This window comes from Centroberyx gerrardi, chromosome 3, assembly GCF_048128805.1.
Source record: "Centroberyx gerrardi isolate f3 chromosome 3, fCenGer3.hap1.cur.20231027, whole genome shotgun sequence".
NCBI lineage: Eukaryota > Metazoa > Chordata > Actinopteri > Beryciformes > Berycidae > Centroberyx > Centroberyx gerrardi.
The window spans coordinates 18401541-18422920 of record NC_135999.1 but is presented as its reverse complement, the minus strand read 5'-3'; the positions used below and the strand labels follow the sequence as shown (position 1 = coordinate 18422920).

Below are 21380 nucleotides of genomic sequence, written 5' to 3'. Positions count from 1 at the left end.
TGAGGAAATGCGTGTGTGTTTTTCAAGTGTGAAATTTTGGCAAAGCATACTGGGGGGAAAAAGGAGACATAGAGCGGGAGATGCAATGATGATGATCATGGTGGTGGGGGCGGTGGAGAGAGAGACTTAAGAGAAATAAGAGAAATGTCGAACTAGTGGGATGTGACCTGGGGGAAGAGTTGTGTGTTTGATAGAGTGTTTCAAACGTGCAAAAAGGCTCTTAAAGTGCTTAAGGAGGGCAATATGCTCTGCACACTTCATAACCTCCCAAGGAAAAGAGGGAGCAATCAGAACAACAATGTTCACAGAATGTAAAGCATGTGTGTGTGTGTGTGTGTGTGTCTTTAATTGCTCCATTGTTCTCCTCAGGCGTCCAGAACTCTCTGAAAACAAATCATTTTATATGCCGCTGGAAAAAGATACCCGGGAAAAATCCATATATTAAAAATAATAACAAGAGAACATATGAGACTCAGTGAACCAGAGGCTACAGTTCTCAATGGATGATTTAACCACGCAGTCTTCGACTTTGAAATATAAGGGACAGGAAGCAATGACTGTGATTTGTTTCTGCTGAACAACAGCAGATCTCTGCTGCCCCTTTGTGGATGTCAGGAGTTCCCACATGGGTAACAGTGATTACAGTAACAGTGACTCAAAGTGTTACATGTTGTTGTACACTTTATCCATAAATAGCATTTTTCCCATGTGCTAAGCCAAATATAAATAACAGATACTAATATCTAATCCTGCTCATATGATATTATAGCAGATAATGCTGCTAGTCCTCCTCATCATGCCCACACCTGGCCTACTCCTGGCCCAGAATAGGAAAAGGAAATGTTGCACCTATTGCAAGCTCTGCCGTCCCGGTGGGGATCCCTCTTCGACTTGGCCGCCCACAGTTTCTTCCATTTTATTTTCCTAATAAGGTTTTCTTGGAAGTTTTTCCTTGTATGCTTCAAGGGTCTAAGGTTGGTGGCAGTGGCGTAATTGTGTCTAAAACATTGGGTCATTGCATCACTGTTGAGCTTTCTTGAATACAGTAAAAGATAGACTAAATCACCTTCACCAAAAAAGGAAAATGCCAAAGTGACAAACTATTAAGTACTACTAAGTTTTTGTAGCAGAGGGGTAATGCCACCGCCTTGTAGGGGTAAATATAGTGTCCTTACCCTTGACGATTGGATAGTGAAGGATCTATGTCCCCACCCCCCAATACAATTAGTCTCTGTACCCACAACTATAGGTATGTTTGTGCCTATCTTGAATGATCCTGAATGAAATTACTAGAATAATCTACTTGAGATGTGGTGAGGTGGGCTTCAGGGTCTTATCACAGTAGCTACCTGAAGTGTATAGTGCAAGCTCAACCTACTTACTGGTCCAAGCATGAACCCTCCCTCCCCAGATCTAGCAGGATAGGTGAGACGCTCCTATAAGGTAACTCACATAAAAGAACATGATAGATGAGAAGATGATTAATGAGAACTTAAGACGGATACAATTAAAATTATTCAACAGAGTTTATTATTCCCACCCCACCCCACAGGTACCGGGACATTCACTATCGAAATCATATATATCATCAATCACCAAGCATGCCAAACACATCCCAACCTCATCCCAAACTAGACTCTGCCTTGTACTTGATACCTCTGAACCCGGTGAGTGGGCATCAAATAACCAGCAAAATTAAAGTTGTAAAATAAAAGCCCTCAAACTGCAAGAGATGGTAGCATTAGAACCCAGCTGGGAAAATAATCCGCTCACTCCATCTCTGTACATGGGATCATTGCTATCATGGTGTTATCCACTGTCTAATGTCATGTTCTAGCCAGTTGACCTATTCAAAATAATAGAATAAAAAAATGCTTTGAAAGGAAAACTTTAAAAACATGAGAGCTGGTCCCATGTCATTGTAATGGGCATGGTCAGCATTCACAGACCTGAAAGACTTGCATCTTGACTTGCAATTATGAAGACTTACAGTAAGACTTGACTTGCGACTTGCCCTGAAAGACTTGTGACTTGACTTGAGACTTGTCTCAAGTGACTTGAGACTTGACTTGAACTTAAAAACAGTAACTAGTAGTATACACATAGTAACACTAATGGTGGCTGCTGTTTGAATAGATGCATCACTTCAATAACATTTAGCACACACACACACACACAGACACACACTTCATTTTTGTCATTCAGTCGGAACCAATCAGAACACGCTTCGCTTCGCCATTCTAACCGACTGACATCATTGGATGGAGCTGGACTCTGCTCTACCAATCAGAGCCTGTCTCAGCTGCACTGATGACATCACAATCAGAATTCTGACATGTTTGGTCACAGCAGTCCAGGGCATAAAAGGCCCCGTTGAGGTCTTGAGCTTCATACCTTACCACGGTAAGGTATGCTCCCCTGGGTGCTGGTACAGTTGATGCTTGGACCGCAGCAAGATGCTCTCTTTGGGAACCTTTCTACACGTCCCTCATTTCAGACCAGTAGCTATTGGACGCTTGATGGGCGTGTTTGGAAACTTTCTCTTTTGTTTTTTGTTTTTTTTTAGTTAATTTTGATAGTTTGGACCAGGTGGCATGCCGACTAGCGAACGTGGTTCGTTGAAGAGCTGGTGGTTGGTACAAAGAGGCGCAATTTGTGTCCCGCTGAAGCCAATCTGCCAGCCGCTCCAAAGGTGCGGTCTGGCGGTTAGCAATGGCGGTTCGTTGAAGAGGTGGTGGTTGGTACGAACAGATGCGGTTCGCCACCCGCTGAAGCAAGCCTGCCAGCCAGTACAAACGGTGGTCTGGCGGTCGCGATTGAGGCGTGGTTCGCATCCCGCTGAAGCCAACCTGCCAGCCGCTCCAAAAGTGTGGTCTGGCGGTTAGCAATGGCGGTTCGTTGAAGAGCTGGTGTTTGGTACAAAGAGACGTAAACCCACCACCCAGTCCAAACTATCAAAATTAACTAGAAAAAAAAAAAAAAAACTTAAAAAAAGCCGGCACCAGAGACGCGAGAGACACCACCAATCTCTCCCTGCGACCTACCTGAAAAGTAGCTTCACCAGCTACTTTGCTGCTAATGCTATCTTATCTTATCTTATCTTATCTTATCTTATCTTATCTTATCATATCATATAGGGTTGTAGGCCCTTGTCAAAGTCCACAGTAGAACTTTACCAGGGGCTCCAGGGAATGTGCTGGGTGCTGCCGCTGCTGCTCCTGCTGCTGCAGCAGTACTTTTAAGCCAGGTGGTCGTAGTCAGTAGTGGCAAGCAACAACACTGCTGCTGCTGCTGCTGCTACTACAGCTGCTGCAGCAGTATAGGCCTAGTAGTGGTAGTTCCAGTTGTTCGAATTACAGGTATCTGAAATATTTTAAAATAGCATTTTGGCTAGTCATAATGTAATGAGAGATATTGTGAATAAGCATTTAAGATATCTCTCATATGACCAACCGAAATACTAATTCAAGATATCTTTTATTACAGTATGACTAGTCAAAATGCTAATTTAAGATATCTCTCACTACATTATGACTAGTCAAAATGCTAATTTAAGATATCTTTTTTTACATTATGACAAGTCAAAATGCTAATTTAAGATATCTTTTATTACATTATGACTAGCTAGAGGTATCAAACACAAGGCAGAGTCCAGTTTGGGATGAGGTTGGGATATGATATACAGCAAGCAAGACAATGACAACAACAAAAACAACAACAACAACATCAACACCAACAGCAACAACAGCAACAATAATAATCATAATAATCATAATCATAATGTTGTCCTATGAATCATGTAACTCCAATTTTATTTATGTTCATGTTTTCACTTCAGTTGAAGCATTACATACTCAGAGGGTTGAAAAAATTCTCCGACCTCTTGGGCTTATGAAACCAAAAGAACACCCACAGGATAAAGTAAAAAATGCATTGTAATCAAGCTAAAACAAGGCTGTTTTTCTTAATTCCTGAAAAGTTGACATTTTGGAGATACAGGCTTTTCACTTGACAGCGACATAATAATCAGAATCAGAATCAAGCAAGTGAAGAGGATGTAATGGTTACGAATGTAGCCTACAACACAAGAATAATGAACCGCCCACCTGGAGAAAGAGAGGATGGTAGGACAAAGGAGAGTGGAAAGTGGCTGCTTGAATGGCCATTATGGAATAATGAAAGGAGGAGACCCGCTAAAAGCTAAAAGTTAGAGTTGGGTACGACTGACATCATCACAGAGCTCCAGCAGGGTGCTGAGGACAGGGTGCTAGACTAGTCTATCGCTTGTGCGTCAACTAGGGATCCACAATAAACAATAAAAACATGTACTGTAGGATGAGTGATGGACAGGACCTGTCCTGAGCTGCCCAATGAACAGATCAGAGGTCACTGCATCTACCTCACCCCATCCCACCCTCACCCTGGCCATTTCCATTCACACAAATCACTCTACAACACAAAAACACAAACAAAATATATATATATATTTTAGGTCTTAGTAGTGAGTTTAAACAGTTTACAGAATAATGAATAAACGATAAAAAAATCAAGCCAAGACAAAAACATTGGTTTATAACATGTTGCATAGGGCCACATCCTCTAGTGAAAAAACATTAAGCCAGGTGATGGTGGAGGCCATACAGCTTACAAGTTAGTGTGTATGACAATTTACTGCACAGTCACACCATGTCCAGTTTTGTGAAAAAATATTTTATTGGTTTAAGTGAAGCATAACAATACAACATACAGTCTCATTGGGGGCAGAGAAAAGTTTCCTATGCTGTTGGAAAGCCCTGACACAAGAGGCAACATAATGTCAACAACATGACCATAACTTAGGCTATTTCATCAGCAGGCTTACTATAACTGAATCATCTGCAAACATAACAATTTGACGGTTTTCAAAATGGCTGCGACAGTCCTACTCAACTCAGGCCCTTGAGGTCCGGTGTCCTGCAGGTTTTTATTATTCCCTAACTGATTGAGTCCCTGAGCCAGAGACAGGTCGCAGTTAAAACCATAGTGCCACGTTCTTTACATTTGTCCTACAAACCAAATGCCTAATAAAAGCCTCCGGGCACACACACTTTACCATGTAGGCCTTACACCACTAGTTTGTTCCAGAAATACTTGAGCCAACCAGTTTTATTATCTTAATCCTTTGTCCAGCCATCTATCCATCCATCAACCCGTAGCCCACTTCGCTACAGGCTTGTCCATTCATTCATTCACATTGACATGGGATGCCAGCACACACTTATTAGGCTTTTTTTACACATTGGTTCAGGCCTGTATTTTATTTAGTGGTCTGGCCATTGTGGCAAAAGTTTAATCTCGGGCCATAATCCGCTTAATTGTGCCCGTCCCAACCGGTTTGTGCGTGCTGCTCGCAAAGAGGTTTTATAGCTGCTCGAAGGTATTCAAGCCACTTTCCGGCTGTACCCGGTTTCCTCGGTTGTCATAGAGATGACGTCATGCTGCAGCACGGGAGGAACGGCGCAGCCGCGGATCGAGGAAGAGCGAGAGAGTTTAATACGCAACTCTCCGCCATTCAGACTGTCGACTGAGCTGGGAGGGCGAGGACCGAACAGCCGGAGACTGAACCCTGTAATCCACACCGCCGTTTTCCAGCTTTTAGTGAGCCACTCGACACCTCAGCCTCAACATGCGTGAAATCGTGCACCTGCAGGCCGGACAGTGCGGGAATCAGATTGGAGCGAAGGTATGAAGAGATGCACACGCACACACCCACCGGCGTTTTAACTGCGACGGCAGAAGGTTTAATTTGACGGCAGGATTTGTGATTGAATGCAAGCTTATCCTTGTTGCTGCCTACGCGTCGGCCCTAGAGACTGTGCTCGCCACAGGAAACAAACCTCCTATATAGGTCAACATAGTGGTCATTGTTGTATAAGAGTCCGATGCAGGCAGCGTACAATAGCATCCTTTGGATGGGCGGTGGCGAGCCGAGACATCCCCGCTGTTGTCGCTGAACCTGGGACATCAGTGCGTTACAATGTGTCGCTGTGAGAGAGTCTCGATGTGTCACAACACTGATTTTTTTTTTTTCTTAAATTAGACATTTTGCCAGGAAATTAGTGAATGAATGAACAGACGACACCCGTGTGTGTGTGTGTGTGTGTGTGTGTGTGTGTGTGTGCGTGGCCTGAGAGAGAGAGGGAGAGAGAGGGAGAGAGGGAGGGGTGTGGCTCAGTCTCAGACACCGAATGCACTGGAACGCCGGTAGCCTGGCGTCCATTCATTAACACAGATTAGGCCAGATTCAACGGTAATTACAGCCTTATAAACATGCTCTGCTGAAAACAATGACGTTTTGAATGAACTCATTTTCAAACAGTAGGCCTGTGCATCCTGTGAGGGCATCACTTATGCACGTCAGTGTCTCTGATACAGAGGTCGATTTTAATAACTTAGAAGATTTTCACATTAGAACTAGCCTGTGTTCATGATAAAATGACAGTAGGTTAAATCGGATCATGTAATGCATGTTTTTTTTATTTCCCTGGTCACATGTAACCTCTCTGTCTGTGTCTGTGTCTCTCTCTGTCTCTCTCTGATCTATCTATGGACCTCTCTGTAGTTCTGGGAGGTGATCAGTGATGAGCATGGCATCGACCCAACAGGAACCTACCATGGAGACAGCGACCTGCAGCTGGACAGAATCAGTGTCTACTATAATGAGGCCTCAGGTCAGGACTGTCAACACACACACACGCAAACACACGCATCAGTTTGAAGGTCCTAATGGTCAATAAGCCATTTTTTTTTTCATCAAAAGGCTTGACATGTATACATTTGTGTTGCAGGTGGGAAGTACGTGCCTAGGGCCATCCTAGTGGATCTGGAGCCAGGCACTATGGACTCTGTCCGCTCCGGCCCCTTCGGACAGATCTTCAGACCCGACAACTTCGTCTTCGGTACGGACATGACCGGCCACACTGAAACACATCTTGCTTATCACATAGGAAAAGGAAATGTCAACTTACCTGTAAATGTAGAGAAATATCACACGCCATACAGCGAGGTTAGGCAAATTTGTGTTCTAAATTGTAAAATAAACTAAAACACAGAGAGAAAACAGACAGGTAGCTTGAAGACTGAGACTGAGCCGGACCTCTACAGTACACCAGATTGCAACTAACTTCATCCTTTTGCACCCAGGCCAGAGTGGAGCGGGAAACAACTGGGCCAAGGGCCACTACACAGAGGGAGCCGAGCTGGTGGACTCAGTCCTGGATGTGGTGAGGAAGGAGGCTGAGAGCTGCGACTGCCTGCAGGGCTTCCAGCTCACACACTCCCTGGGCGGCGGGACCGGCTCCGGTATGGGAACTCTGCTCATCAGCAAGATCCGCGAGGAATACCCCGACCGCATCATGAACACCTTCAGCGTGGTGCCCTCTCCTAAGGTACAGTGTACCTGTTAGGCCTTATGTCACGCTAGTTTTGGGTTTATATTCTACTCTCTATCTCCTCTTCTTGCTTACCTCCTCATCGTTCATCCTCCTCTCCCTCCAGGTGTCGGACACAGTGGTGGAGCCCTACAACGCCACCCTGTCTGTGCACCAGCTGGTTGAGAACACAGATGAGACCTATTGCATCGACAACGAGGCCCTGTACGACATCTGCTTCCGCACCCTCAAACTCACCACACCCACCTACGGCGACCTCAACCACCTGGTGTCCGCCACCATGAGCGGAGTGACCACCTGCCTGCGCTTCCCCGGCCAGCTCAACGCCGACCTCCGCAAACTGGCCGTCAACATGGTGCCCTTCCCCCGTCTGCACTTCTTCATGCCCGGCTTCGCCCCCCTGACCAGCCGGGGCAGCCAGCAGTACAGAGCCCTCTCCGTGCCCGAGCTCACCCAGCAGATGTTCGACGCCAAGAACATGATGGCCGCCTGCGACCCGCGCCACGGCCGCTACCTGACCGTCGCCGCCGTGTTCCGCGGCCGCATGTCCATGAAGGAGGTGGACGAGCAGATGCTGAACGTGCAGAACAAGAACAGCAGCTACTTCGTGGAGTGGATCCCCAACAACGTCAAGACGGCCGTGTGCGACATCCCGCCCCGCGGCCTCAAGATGGCCGCCACCTTCATCGGCAACAGCACCGCCATCCAGGAGCTGTTCAAGCGCATCTCCGAGCAGTTCACCGCCATGTTCCGCCGCAAGGCTTTCCTCCACTGGTACACCGGCGAGGGCATGGACGAGATGGAGTTCACCGAGGCGGAGAGCAACATGAACGACCTGGTGTCTGAGTACCAGCAGTACCAGGACGCCACCGCCGAGGAGGGCGAGTTCGAGGAGGAGGGAGAAGAGGAGGTGGCCTGAGGCTAAACTCACCCCTTCTCATAATTCCATCCAGCCATCCATCCACTTACTTCAGTCCTGCTCTGCTCTCTTTCTCCGACTTTCTTCTCGTTTTACAACACTCTCTTTTTCTCTTAACTCCTGTACTGCCTCTCTGTTTCTTTCACCTTCTCCACATCTCTCTCTCTGCCTCTCTTCTCTCTTCCACAGTCCCCTCCCTCCGGTCAGAGTAGGGCTCCCAACACTAAATTCACTCTCCCACCTCAGTGCTCATTTAGAGGTAGCTTAAAACGCAGGTGTGCTTGTGGTCTTTCGTCAGTAGCCTTTTGTTAATGTTTATTTATCTTATTCCATAAAACAAGCCCATACTTGTCGCTTATTCTAAAGAGCCGTTGCTTTCAACTGACTAATTTGGCATTGATTGAAATAAAGTTGTGGGGAAAAATCATCTCGTCTTTGTGTGTTTGAAGTGCTTCTGTGTGATACATTTTTCAGAATACTAATCATCAAGGTAGAAAGTTAATTATGTTTACATTATATATAAATTAATGAAACAAGTAGATAACCAACCATATGTATTTTTGATTGAAATAGGCCAATCAGAATATCTAATCATTTGCCTTAGAGGGACAACACAATTTTGTAGAGGCCCAAATTTGGTTTACTTTGGGTGGCACTATTGTAAAGGTAGCCCAAAATGGAGGAGGTCTGCAATGTCTATGAATGAGGCACTTAGGTTAGGACACCACAAGGGGGCAGTGTGATATCTGAACACGGTAGTGCCTCTGCTGAGCACTGTAGTCGGGATGTGGTACTGACTTGTTACAGTACTGACCTGTGCCTGGATGTTGGCGTCCTATTCCCTCATTTCCAGTGTCTTTATGAGCCCTGCAACAGTAAATATTGTCCTGACAGGTATCAAGGGAATCAAAGCAAAATACACAATACATTAAACGGTCAGGTTTTTTTAAGCCTATTCGATTGAACACTGACATGACATTAAATATTACTTTAACGTCATGTCATGTTATCATTTTGATGACATACCAAACAAACGGCTAAATAAAAGGACCTCTTTCCATCTAAATAAGGCAATGAACAAACAGATCGTCAATCGCAACTCTGATGTTCCTTCCACACTACGAGGGGAATCCCGAGGATACATTTTGAAGCCCAGTTGTTTCACGGCTGTGTCCTTTTGTGCTGATTTTTCTATATGTAATGCACGAATGGGCAATAGTTCCAATGTTTATGTGAAGACTCGATGAAAAAATCAAATCAAGGATAGAGGGAAGAAGGGATCATTTTGTTTAGTCTCATAAAAACTTCACTGAGGTCACTGAGCAGGAAGTCTCTACCTATTTTTATCTTCATGTAGCTGCACATTCAGATAGGAGGTGTGTGTGTGTGTGTGTGTGTGTGTGTGTGTGTGTGTGTGTGTGTGTGTGTGTGTGCTGTGCATTTAGGACTCTGTAAAGACAGAAAAAGACAGACATCAAATGAGAAAGTGAGAAAAATGGAGCTGAATGCTGAGAATTTAGAGATGTGGTACTGAAAGACGTCATAGGACACACACACACACACACACACACACACACACACAAGGACCCAACACACGCTCACACACAGATCAGGAAGTGTTTCGCTCACTCCAGTGCTGATTGTGCAGGCTGCTGCCGCTGCCGCTGCTGTCTGTGGTTGTTGATACCGTCAGTGCATTAGAAATCTCTCTCCAACACGCCTGCTGAAGATCTCTCCCCTCCTGGAAAACCACATGGACACAGACACACACAGGCAGCATGGGCTCCAGACTGAAGTAAGTTTACCATCTCATTTTTCGCTCTACCTCCATCATCTCTCTGCCCTTCTGTCTGTCTGTTCTTGCGGCTTTTATTACTTCCTCTCACAACTGCACAGGAAGTTTCCTATACAGCAACTTTACCCTCTATCATAGAGTTGCCAAACACTTAATGGTACATCTTATCCAAAAGCGGAGCAAAATCTCCCTCTGTGATTATCACGGAAGGTCAACTCTTGAATGTTTTAACATTTTCAGACTCAACTTTATCTCTAGATTTGTCCTGTCTGTAATGGGTACACCACAATTTACCATTTTCCTGAAGCTAACCCAGTTCTATATTCAGTGGAGAGCAAAATCTCCTTGGTTTTGGGAACTTGTGAATAGCGTAATATGAGATATGCTTCACTGCAAGGCCACATGAACGCCTCAGCATTTTGTTTGGTGGGTGACACGCTGTAGGTAATGTGTCCAGCTGGGCTTGCTCTCACCATCAGTGCTGTGAATGCTCTTTCCTGCCAGAGAAAACCCTGAGCGGACGTTCTACTGGTTCTTTGAAGCGACTTGTCCCATAGCCAGAGACAAAGGTGAGTCCTCGGTGCTTTGCGTCAAACTCTGCCCCTGCCTCTCTCTCTCTCAGCAGCAAACCTGGGGCCAGTTAGTATTTGCAATTATGTCTTGGCATTTGCTTTAGCCTGCTTGGAGTACCAGATGGGAGAGGTCAACTGCAGGACCATATAGATTTAGTGTTGAATCAGTTGTCAGTCGTAGAAAAGAGTGATAAACTGTTTTTCACATTCTTTCCTGTGATTATCTTAACTTTCTGGTACTCATTGTTTTGTCCTACATCAAACTCCACCTATCTGACACCTAAATTGACTAAAAAAACCCATAAAAAGGCAACTATTTGATTCGTGTACGCTTTATTATAAAATGATAAAAAGGAGAGTGAGATAGAGGGAATGAAGGTGTTTCTGCTGAGCTGAGAGTTGCTCATACTTCCTGTCATGTGATAAGAAAACCACACAGCCTGTCTAGTCACACTTGAATCCATATGAGAACTTCTCATAATAACCTGCCAGCATTTTGCTTTTTAAAGAGGGGCTGGATGGGGGGTGGGGGGGGGGTGATTTGTTCATTTGTTGCTTCTTGCATTTGATATTTTTCTCACCTTTTCTTTTGAATGTGTTTGCTATTTTTGTTTCATTTTTATATGTTTTACTATTACTCATTTTTATGCCTTTTTACAGAGCACTTTGAAAACTCTGCTTTTCTAGAAGTAGTTAATATGAATAAAGTTTATTATTAGTATTAGTAATAGCATATAAGCTTGGTAGGGCCTTTTGTCAAACTGAAAGTGCGGGCCTGAATATTGTTGAAGTAAATGAGATGTGTTTTTGTTTTGTTTTGTTTTCTTTTACAGATCCTGGTCTTCTGTTTCAGTTTCCAGAGGACTTCAGTGATGAGGTACCCAGCCATGTCTGCTGCTCTTTGCAATGTATAATATTTGTGGATGTAATGTCATATTGGGATGATATTGGTTAAAAAAGTGACCATTAGAGCTTGTTTCTTTCTCTGTCAGTTTACATATCAATTTACCTTTTACACACACACACACACACACACACACGTTTCTCTCCCACTGCCTAGGAGTCCTGTAAAACATTGCCCAGATTCTGCTTCCCCTATGACATACAAAGGTGAGTGCAGCTGGTTTGCAAAGCCAGGTTTATTTCTCCTATTATCAGTTTGCCTCTGTCTTTCTTTACACTCCAGTTCATCTTTCTCTGTGCCTGTTTGTCTGTCTGTCTGTCTTTCTATTTGTTCATCCCCCCATCCATCCAACCGTCTGTTCAGAGTGAGGGATGGAGTGGCGGTGCAGCACTTTACTTTCGTCCTGACTGACCTCGAGGGATGCCAGCGGTTTGGCTTCTGTCGTCTCACCAACAGCACACAGACCTGCCTCTGCATGCTCAGGTACGTGTGTGTGTGTGTGTGTGTGTGTGTGTGTGTGTGTGTGTGTGTGTGTGTAGCGCGAGTAATTCTTATGGCAAGGTAAACCATACATTTAATACCATGATGAAAACTGTTTTTATCAATTTGGTTACAGTTATCTTCCGTGGTTTGAAGTGTTTTACAAACTTCTCAACAACTTGGCTGATTACCTTACAAAAGGACAGGTGGGTATTTTATTGTATTCTATTGTTTGTGTTTATTTTCTGGTCTTTCTGGTCTTCTATTTGCCTTTAATCCACACCACCTTGAATGAATATCATTAGTGTCTGCAACCATATTCCTCTCAACAGACCAATGAAATGAAAGAGCTGCTGGCTGTGCTGTACAAGCAGCCCATACCACTGGCAGTTGGATCTGTCACTCTGCAGATGGTAAGTCTAAGTTAGACAATGAGAACCAGGAGTCAGATTTGACTTTTATGGCCTTTTCCGTGAATGGTTAGTGTGTTGTGTTTTTTCTGAGGGAGAGCAGCTATTGGTCAGCACAGAGGTGTGTCACTCTGTTGGACACCCAGAGGGACAAGAGGGGGTGAGTCCCAGAGGAACCACTTGGTCTGGACTAACGACCAAAGCCAGACACAGACTAACCTCTGCAATAAAACCTCAACTCTGGCCTTGCTTAAAGGGTAACTTCGGTATTTTTCAACCTGGACCCTATTTTCCCATCTTTTTGTGTCTAAGTGACTAAAGGGGACAACAATTTTTGAAATTGGTCCAGTATTGAGCGAGATCGCATTGCCGGCAGCCGCGAAACGGGCTGCAATGTAATCCGACGGGGCAAATCGCACCGTCAATGTACGTCCACTAAAAGTGCTTGTTTTTGCCACTGACAGGCTCAGATTGTTATTATAAGTGTCTGACAACATTATGGAAAGGACCCTACAGAGAAATGAAACATTTTTCTTTACCTTTCGCTTGATCCAGTCTGTGTATAACCAAGTCTCGCTCAAGTCTTGCGAGAGTTGAATTGTTGCAGGAAGTTACACACAGACCGGATCAAGCGAAAGGTAAAGAAAAACGTTTAATTTCTCTGTAGGGTCCTTCCCATAATGTTGTCAGACACTTATAATAACAATCTGAGCCTGTCAGTGGCAAAAACAAGCACTTTTAGCGGACGTACATTGACGGTGCGATTTGCCCCGTCGGATTACATTGCAGCCCGTTTCGCGGCTGCCAGCGATGCGATCTCGCTCAATACTGGACCAATTTCAAAAATTGTTGTCCCCTTTAGTCACTTAGACACAAAAAGATGGGAAAATAGGGTCCAGGTTGAAAAATACCGAAGTTACCCTTTAACTGCTAAACGTATTTATTGTCTGTTGACTAAAACTTTGTCCTCACTTACCCTCCTAACCGAATGAACTCTTAAAGACAAAATTAACCTCATGTGGACTAACTTTTGAAATTGAGTGTGACCTTTGGAAGATTAAATATTATGCATATATTCATAATAACCCCCAAAAAATTTGATGTGGTGTCAAATCTACTTCTGGTAGTGTCCTTGCTCATGTGGTTTTTGTGTTTGAAGTTTCATTCCAAAATGAAATATCCACCACTTGAAAAAAAAAAGCTTACTTTTACAAAATTATTTCTGGTGTGAAAATAGAGTGTATTATGAGCTGTCATAAGTCATTAGTCATTATATGACTTTTGCTTACAAAATAGCTTTTGACAATAATATCATCATTGGTAAAGTTTTTTTTTTTTCAAATGTATGCATAGCATTTTGGAATGCAACCATTTTAATCATTTGCTCTTGTAACCAGTGGCGCTGTGTGTCTGTATGATGCTCATGATGCTAAGACAGTTGAAATTAATTCAGTCCATTAATTCCAGTCACTTTCTCAAGGCATTTAATAATGTTTTGCTTCTTTCTCTTTCCCCAGGTTCCTTACTTCATTGCCCCAGACCCCAGGAGTCTCCCTTCCATCCCTGAGAGTGTGAGTATGACAGAATGCTAAACTGAGGATTTGCATCCTACAGTAAATTTTTTTGCTTTGCACTGCATATTTGCGCACCATAAGCAGCTTTTATTTTAAGTACTTAACGTATTTGATTTACCCATCAATACCAGACAGTAAGGGATGGTGTGTTTGTGTGTGTGTGTGTGTGTCTGTGTCTGTGTCTGTGTGTGTGTCTTCCAGAGGAACCTGACAGAGTTGATTGTAGCAGTTGATGTGGGTAACCTGCTCCAGCTCTATGCCAGCATGCTATTTGAGAGACGCATCCTCATCTTTGCCAGCAAACTCAGCACTGTAAGACACGTGCACACACACACACACACACACACACACACACACACACACAAACACACACAAACACACACGCATGCATAAACACATAAGTTTGGGTGTGTGTTTTCATGGTCTGAAACCACCTCCTACATTGTGTTTTGTGTAGCTGACCGCCTGTGTCCATGCACTAAGTGCTGTGCTCTACCCCATGTACTGGCAACACATCTTCATCCCCGTCCTGCCACCTCACCTGTTGGACTACTGCTGGTGAGAAATCTCTCTCTCTCTCGCTCTCTCTCTCTCTCTACCTATCTATCTATCTATCTATCTGTCTATCTATCTATCTATCTATCTATCTATCTATCTATCTGTCTATCTATCTCTATCTAATTTCCAATACCATTTTTTCCATTTGGTTGCAGTGCACCGATGCCTTACCTCATAGGGGTCCACACCAGTCTTACTGAGGTAAAGTGCTAATTAAAATAATGCAACAAGCTCCCATTTCTATCTGCACATCATTATTTCAACATTAATCATTAAAATAATACTACCAAATCTATGAATCTACCTCTAAAGTCTATACTGACAGACCCAACTGACCAGTGTGTGTCTCTGTCTGCGTGACAGAAGGTGAGGACTCGAGGATTGGAGGAAGTCGTGATTCTGAACGTGGATACAAACACACTAGAAACCCCCTTTGACGACCTGAAGAGGATACCTTCCGATGTGGTAATACTGTGTGTATACGTGTGTGTGTGTACGTAGGTGTATGTTTGTGTGCGTGTCAGTGTATCAGTCTCTGTTGTGTGTCCCCAGATGTCGGGGCTGAAGCTGTGTTTGAAGCGGCAGGCAGTGTCTCCTGGCTGGGGCGTGGCCAGGGCCTTCCTGAGAGCGCAGGCCCTGCTGTTTGGAGGCTACAGGGACGCGCTGCAGGGACACAAGGTCAGACCAAACACTATGGCATGATCCTGTGGCAGTGAACTGTTCATAGAGCCCAATTCACAGTGTTGGTGCATTAAAACTGTATGTTTGCCCCGCATTCAATCACTCGACTAGACGTATTGCAGTCTTTTCATTTTGGTTTTTTTATAATCCAAATAACAACAATAGAGTGAAAGGTGCGTTTCACCTACAATTTTAGTTAAAAAAATGTGGTGTTTGCTCCATTTTCCATGCATTATGAAAAAAAAAAATCAGTGTGTATGAGTGCACATATAAATGCACAGCAAACAGACATTGTTTTCCTATACTATACAGCTGCACAGGACACTGTACTTTTATTAGCTCAAGTAGATTTTTTCTTCTCTTTTGTTGCACCCTTCCACCGTCTATCTCTGTTTACAGGAGGGTGAGATGTGGTTCAGCGAGGAGCTGTTTCTAGATCACAGGTCTCAGAGTATGAGACAGTTCCTACAAAGTGCCATTCATCTACAGTTCTTCAAACAGGTACACAGTAGCTCCCCATGTCATACAGCATACTGCCCTCTGCAGGACAGACTCTGTAAATCTATTATCTACATCCTCATGTCATGTCAGAACGGCAGTTGACATACCATACAACTTGTAATTGAAAGCTGTGTGTTAATTTGCTTTCACAACCAAAATGAACAGGTATTTATTAGAGAAAGACAGGCTTTTTCTAACAACACTTCAAAGAGAAATGTTAATGACGTGTGAGGCATGCTCTGATGTTGCTGACAGAAACATAAGATTCATAATTTATTGGACCAGGTGTTTTTGACATTAAATCTGAAGACATTCTAGGCTACTATAAGACTCAGGCTATTACTTGAGACCTGATGTTGGGTTGGATGTTGAGAGGTTTTACATGAAATTAAGTCTGCCATGCTATTTTGAAAATGACGGTAAATGTTGGTTTTCAGTTTATTGATGGCCGCCTGGAGATTCTGAACAAAGGGAAGGAACCAGATGACCTCTTTGAAGAGGAGATTCTACAGTGTGGAACGACGGCAGGTGTGTGTATCTGTGTGTATATGTGTGTATCTCAAACTTTTCTATCACCCACTTATCTCTTTCTCGTTTCTATCTCTCTGTCTGCTTGCAGGAAGAAGCAAATCTTATCAACAGTTAGTTGGTAACCTGAAGGTAAGACTGACGATTGATGAAACATTGTTGATGGCTGCCCCCATCTAGTTCAGAAGTGGGAAATAGGGATGCATTTCTTCTTTTGACAGAAAGGGGGAGGAGCACTCATCCTCAATATGAAGTCCAAGGCAAACATGAAGGTAAGCACAAGCCGAGGTGTGTTTTAGCTGGGTGGAAGGCAAGTTAGGGCTCTATTGTGTATGTTATCTGCATTACAAAAGCAACACTTTTAATAATCTTTTCAATCTCTCCCAGGCCAAAGGTTTCACCAAAATTGGCTTGAAAAACCTGCTGATAAACAAGGTGGGTGCATGTTTCTGTGTGTGTGTGTGTGTGTGTGTGTGTGTGTGTGTGTGTGCGTGTGTGTGTGGGTGGGTGTGAATGGATGAAAAATCTGGCCTGGTTGTAATTATTTTTTCTTGTGGGTGTGTGTGTGTGTGTGTGTGTGTGTGGAGCAGGACCACAGTGAAGCACACACCCTTCAGAGAGGTGGATCGGTGTCACACCGCCGTGCTAAGTCCGACTCCCTACAGAACCGCCTACCAATCACGCAACACTTTGGAATGGTGAGATCTGCCACAACATCTCCTCTAAACAATCAAACACACCCCCATTAAACATTTCATATTCAGAAACTGTAAATATTATCAATTTTAAGTCTCTTATAAAACTGTATCAGATTAAACCAACACCTGTCCTCATCATTACTTAATCTGCATGTTCTGCTGTCTGATACTGCTTGACTGTGCTATTCTGCATCCTATATTGCTCCATTTCCAATGCTGTATTGTGATTTACTCCCACATCTATCGCTTCTATTGGGGGGGGCTGTTTTGTGGCAAATGCCTCGCTTTGTTATGCTATGTTGCCTCATGTTAGTCTCGTCCCCGTCGGCCTGGTCACAAACACAGGGTTTCCAGAGAGGAGGAGAACACAGAGGACCCCGAAGATACCTGGGATGGGTAAGAGAGAGAGAGGGAATAATTGATATGGGGGAAGAGTTGGAGAATTAGAAACCCAAGAAAGTTACGAATATGCAACATGTATTTCCTTGTTTGCGTCTGTTTGTTATCTATTTGCATCAGGGCTGTGTCCAGGCCTGCGGCTGAGCCTGACTCTGAGCTCCAGAAGGATGAAGAGGAGGGGGAAGAGTCGCTGCTGTGTGACCCGGAGGAGATGGACCTGCTGGGGGAGATCTTCGACACACTCAGCACCCGGAGCTCCCATGAACGCGGCCTGCTGTATGGCACTCGCAGCCTGGATCTATTTGGACCTGACAGTCATGACTACATTAGGAAGGTAACAGGGAGAAACTGGCGCACACATACATACACACACACATGGACACACACGCAAAGGTCATCTCTGGTGCATCACCTGTGGCTGTGGTTGTGTATTCCAGCTTGGTCCAGCCAACCCCAGCCAGGAGAGTCTGTCTCTGTCCATCAGTGGCAGTGACAGTCTGCACAGCTGGAACCTGGAGGAGGGGCTACAAACCACAGACGAGGTATCACAGCTGACAGAGGACTCTGATTGGCTGGATGCAAACGTACCAGAGGAGGAGGGGTCAGAGAGTCTGCTGGTGTCATGCAAAGTGGGGGAACAAGAACGGGGACTGAGGGAGATTAGAGGGGAGGGAGGGAAAGAAGAGGAAACGGAGGTAGCAATGAATGGGAACAAAGGAGAGGAAGAAATAGACGGAAAGAGAACAAACTATAAGGAAGTAATGTTAGAGGAAGAGAGAGAGAAAGACAATCGGGAAAAGAAAATGGGTTTTGAAGGGGAAACTGTGACAGAACAGGCTGAGAAGCAGGAGGATGAAGGGTTGGGAGAAGAGAGAGATCTGGGGGAGGAGGTCATCGTGAGAAGAGAAAGTGAGATAAAAAGAGAAGAAGATGAAATACAGAAAGATCTAGTGAGAGAGGAAGAGGGACAGGAGAACCAGGAGAAGGAGAAGGAGAAAGGTGCAGAGATCACAGGATCTTTGCACGGGAACAGACTTATGACATTGGGTCACGAGTCTGACTGTCATCCTAACGGTGCAGAGGTGGCGGAGCAGCACCAGGGACAGGATGAGACCGTCAGTCTGGAAACCACAGCTTCTCCTGCGTCTCAGAACCTCGCCGCTGACCCCGACTCTAAACCTGATGTGGGTCAGGGAAAAGGGAATGAAGAAGCGGGAAGGAAACAGGAGCCAGAGGCGGGAAAGACATCCTGCCCTCCGAAGGTGCTATCTGCTATGACACGGTTCCAGCCGCAGGCCTCCAGGCAAGGCCTCCAGGTTAAGTTCGAGACCAAGAGCTTGGCTGAACCCGGGAGACCGCGCAGCATGTTGCGTAACTGGGAGAATGCACAGGCTTACCCCCCAAATGACTCAAATACCCCATCAGGTGTGGGTAACCATACAGAACCAACTGACGAGGGAGACCCACCTCCCATCAAAGTCTCTGAACTTAAGAAGAGATTTGAGGCTTAATTTTAATGGCCAACTGACTGGCTGGCAGGTTACCTTGCCAACATTTTGCAAATATTTAAACATGAGGTTCTTTCTCTCAAGTTCTTTCCTGCTTGATGCAATGACTGGCGAACTGCAGTTTGTATAAAGGCCACAAGGTAGCATGGCTAAAATAAATAAATAAATGAATTTCTTTATACTGAATAAACAAGTTGAGCCGTTTGTCATAAACATCTGTATATGTTATGCGAGTGTGTGTGAGACTATCTGCATCAGCTACTCCCTGACAAAAGAAACTGACATGAAATAATCATTCTAAGGAATGGATTAACACACATGAATCCATTTTAGGCAACTCTTCACATAGGATTAGAAGAAAAAGTTGATTCATACCATGAAACTGAACCATGAGACTGAACCTGCTGGACCCTAAACTTCACTGGGTTTGCACATTCCTTGTTCAGTAACAAAACACCTTGCGTTTCACACATATACTGATTTAATGTTTTATTATGAAATCAAAATATTCGAGCTTCAAAGTGCATCACAGTCATCTTCAGTGTTTTTAATCAATACTCTTCAAAATTGGAAACAGGATAATACATGTTTTTTTATATAAATACACAGAGTATTTGTACTGTAAAAATATAGACAAACTACCTCTGTACAAATACAAAATATACTTCAGGTCATGTGCCTTATGTGGCAGAGCGAAAGAGTGTTTCAAATGCTGATATGGGAACAGGACAGTGAGTAAACCTTCAACAAACTTTTAACAATGACACTTATTTCCTCTTTTCATATCATAAAGAATAACAACTGGTAGAACTGACAGCTCAATCAGTCCAGATTCATTGTCAGCATGAATGACACGGTGCAGCGCACATAGGCTTAAGGCCCATGCAGCATAAGTGTGTCTGCAACATGGATCATCCTGGCACATTTGGAGGAAAAACAGAGATACAGTAACATCATAATATACAAGGTTGTCATCCAAAAGTTTCCAAATACCACATCTGGTCCATGGAGTGAAGGTGTGTGTAGCGTGAAGGTATGGGTGGTCAGGTCTATGCATGTGCCTGTCATATGAGGCGTTCCTCCTTGGGCAGCGGTAAAGGCAGGCCAGGTTTCTCCGATCCGCCCCCTCCCACCTGTTTCCTCTCCTCTGCGCTGGGCCTGTATGTTCCCTCCATCCTTCTTTTCTTCCTGATGACGCACAGCATCAGGACCAGGGCCAGGCTGAACAGGGACAGCGCCGTGGAGACAAACACTGACACTGTAGGTGGGAATAGCACCTGTATCGCCATGACAACAGGCCCTGGGGGGGGGAATTACACACAGTTCAGGCTGTCAGAGGGGTCAATCGAATCATTATTACTCCGGCTGAAATCATTCGGTGGCCACATGCAATATGTCAAGTCTATCAAATTATTAACAGCAAAACAGAGATTTGATCATGTGGCAGTGTGGTTGCTGTACCAACAAACTCACCTCCCTTCAGCAATAGAAAGTATTGATCAGGTCTATTAGGCGTACGCGCTTACATCTGGGCCAACAGAGCATCAGTTAAACACAACAGATGGTGGGGTATCTGAAAAAAGGGACAGATCACAGGTTGGTCAAATGGGTCTAGTTCTGCACATTTGTGCTCCATTGCTTAAGATGATATGGTCACCTATACAAGAGGGAAAACAAGAAATACTGAGGTTAGTGAAGATTAAGAGTGGCTAATGTGAGCAGGAGAAGAAGCCCACCTTACATTACAAAGCTGACAAAAAGGGGAAAGTGGATGAATTAGGCATGAATCACTGCTCAGATGTTTTGGTTTGATGTTCAGCTTTTTGGTTTGTTCACTGAAAAGAGCATTCATTCATTAATTTTGTTCAACTGCATCAGCAAATGCATTCAGCAAATTAGCAAATGTTCAGGAAAGGTAAATTGCAAACGATCAGGAGCTGGTTCCCATAGGCTTACTGGCAAAATGATAATTAATAATAGCAAGAAGAAGATGATGGAATCTTGATTTACAGAGCGTTGTGTGAGCAGTAAGTAAAAACAATCAACAAAGAAAACCATAAAATAATCAAATGCACAGAATAATTAAAACAAAAAGGAAAAAAATAACACCATTATTAAAGTAAATGTAGCCTAAAAAGCCTTCACTATCAGTAGCTAATCCAATAATAAATTTAACACAGATAAAAATGTCACACCAAAACACCAAAATAGGCCTGGGATTATTATAATGATACAACAGGAGAAATAGGTCACTCTAAACTCACTACTGAGCACACACACTACAAGTCCCTTTAGGAATATTATAGGAACAGCACAGGGGTTTTTCGTTAGGGTGGTGGCCCAGAGTAGGGCCATTTAAGAGCCTAATTTTCCCAATAATCTCAAATTGCAAAAATGCTAACCATGAAATATTGACACACCCA

General features: G+C 44.1%; 2 protein-coding genes across 4 annotated transcripts; both read left to right on the top strand.

The window, feature by feature from the left end:
• The first annotated feature begins 5519 nt into the window (after positions 1–5519).
• Positions 5520–8763, top strand: LOC139933615 (tubulin beta-4B chain-like). The gene is made up of 5 exons (XM_071927748.2): positions 5520–5722; positions 6602–6710; positions 6828–6938; positions 7183–7427; positions 7537–8763. The coding sequence occupies exons 1-5, from the start codon at positions 5666–5668 to the stop codon at positions 8347–8349; spliced, it is 1335 nt and encodes a 444-aa protein (XP_071783849.1). The 5' UTR covers positions 5520–5665; the 3' UTR covers positions 8350–8763.
• A 1230-nt stretch (positions 8764–9993) lies between these two features.
• On the top strand, positions 9994–19136 carry dennd1c (DENN domain containing 1C). 3 transcript variants are annotated; one of them, XM_071927746.2, is made up of 23 exons: positions 9994–10144; positions 10649–10713; positions 11550–11593; positions 11777–11826; positions 11984–12103; positions 12237–12306; positions 12433–12513; positions 12605–12670; positions 14028–14081; positions 14286–14396; positions 14542–14642; positions 14798–14843; positions 15009–15107; positions 15195–15320; positions 15723–15824; positions 16262–16352; positions 16444–16484; positions 16574–16624; positions 16740–16787; positions 16943–17050; positions 17364–17446; positions 17570–17783; positions 17887–19136. In XM_071927746.2, exons 1-23 carry the CDS (start codon positions 10128–10130, stop codon positions 18958–18960), a joined length of 2862 nt encoding a protein of 953 aa, XP_071783847.2. In that variant the 5' UTR covers positions 9994–10127; the 3' UTR covers positions 18961–19136. The 3 variants fall into 3 exon arrangements, with proteins under 3 accessions (XP_071783847.2, XP_071783846.2, XP_071783848.2); XM_071927745.2 differs by having other exon boundaries at positions 15006–15107; XM_071927747.2 differs by lacking the exon at positions 12605–12670 and having other exon boundaries at positions 15006–15107.
• The last annotated feature ends 2244 nt before the right edge of the window (positions 19137–21380 follow it).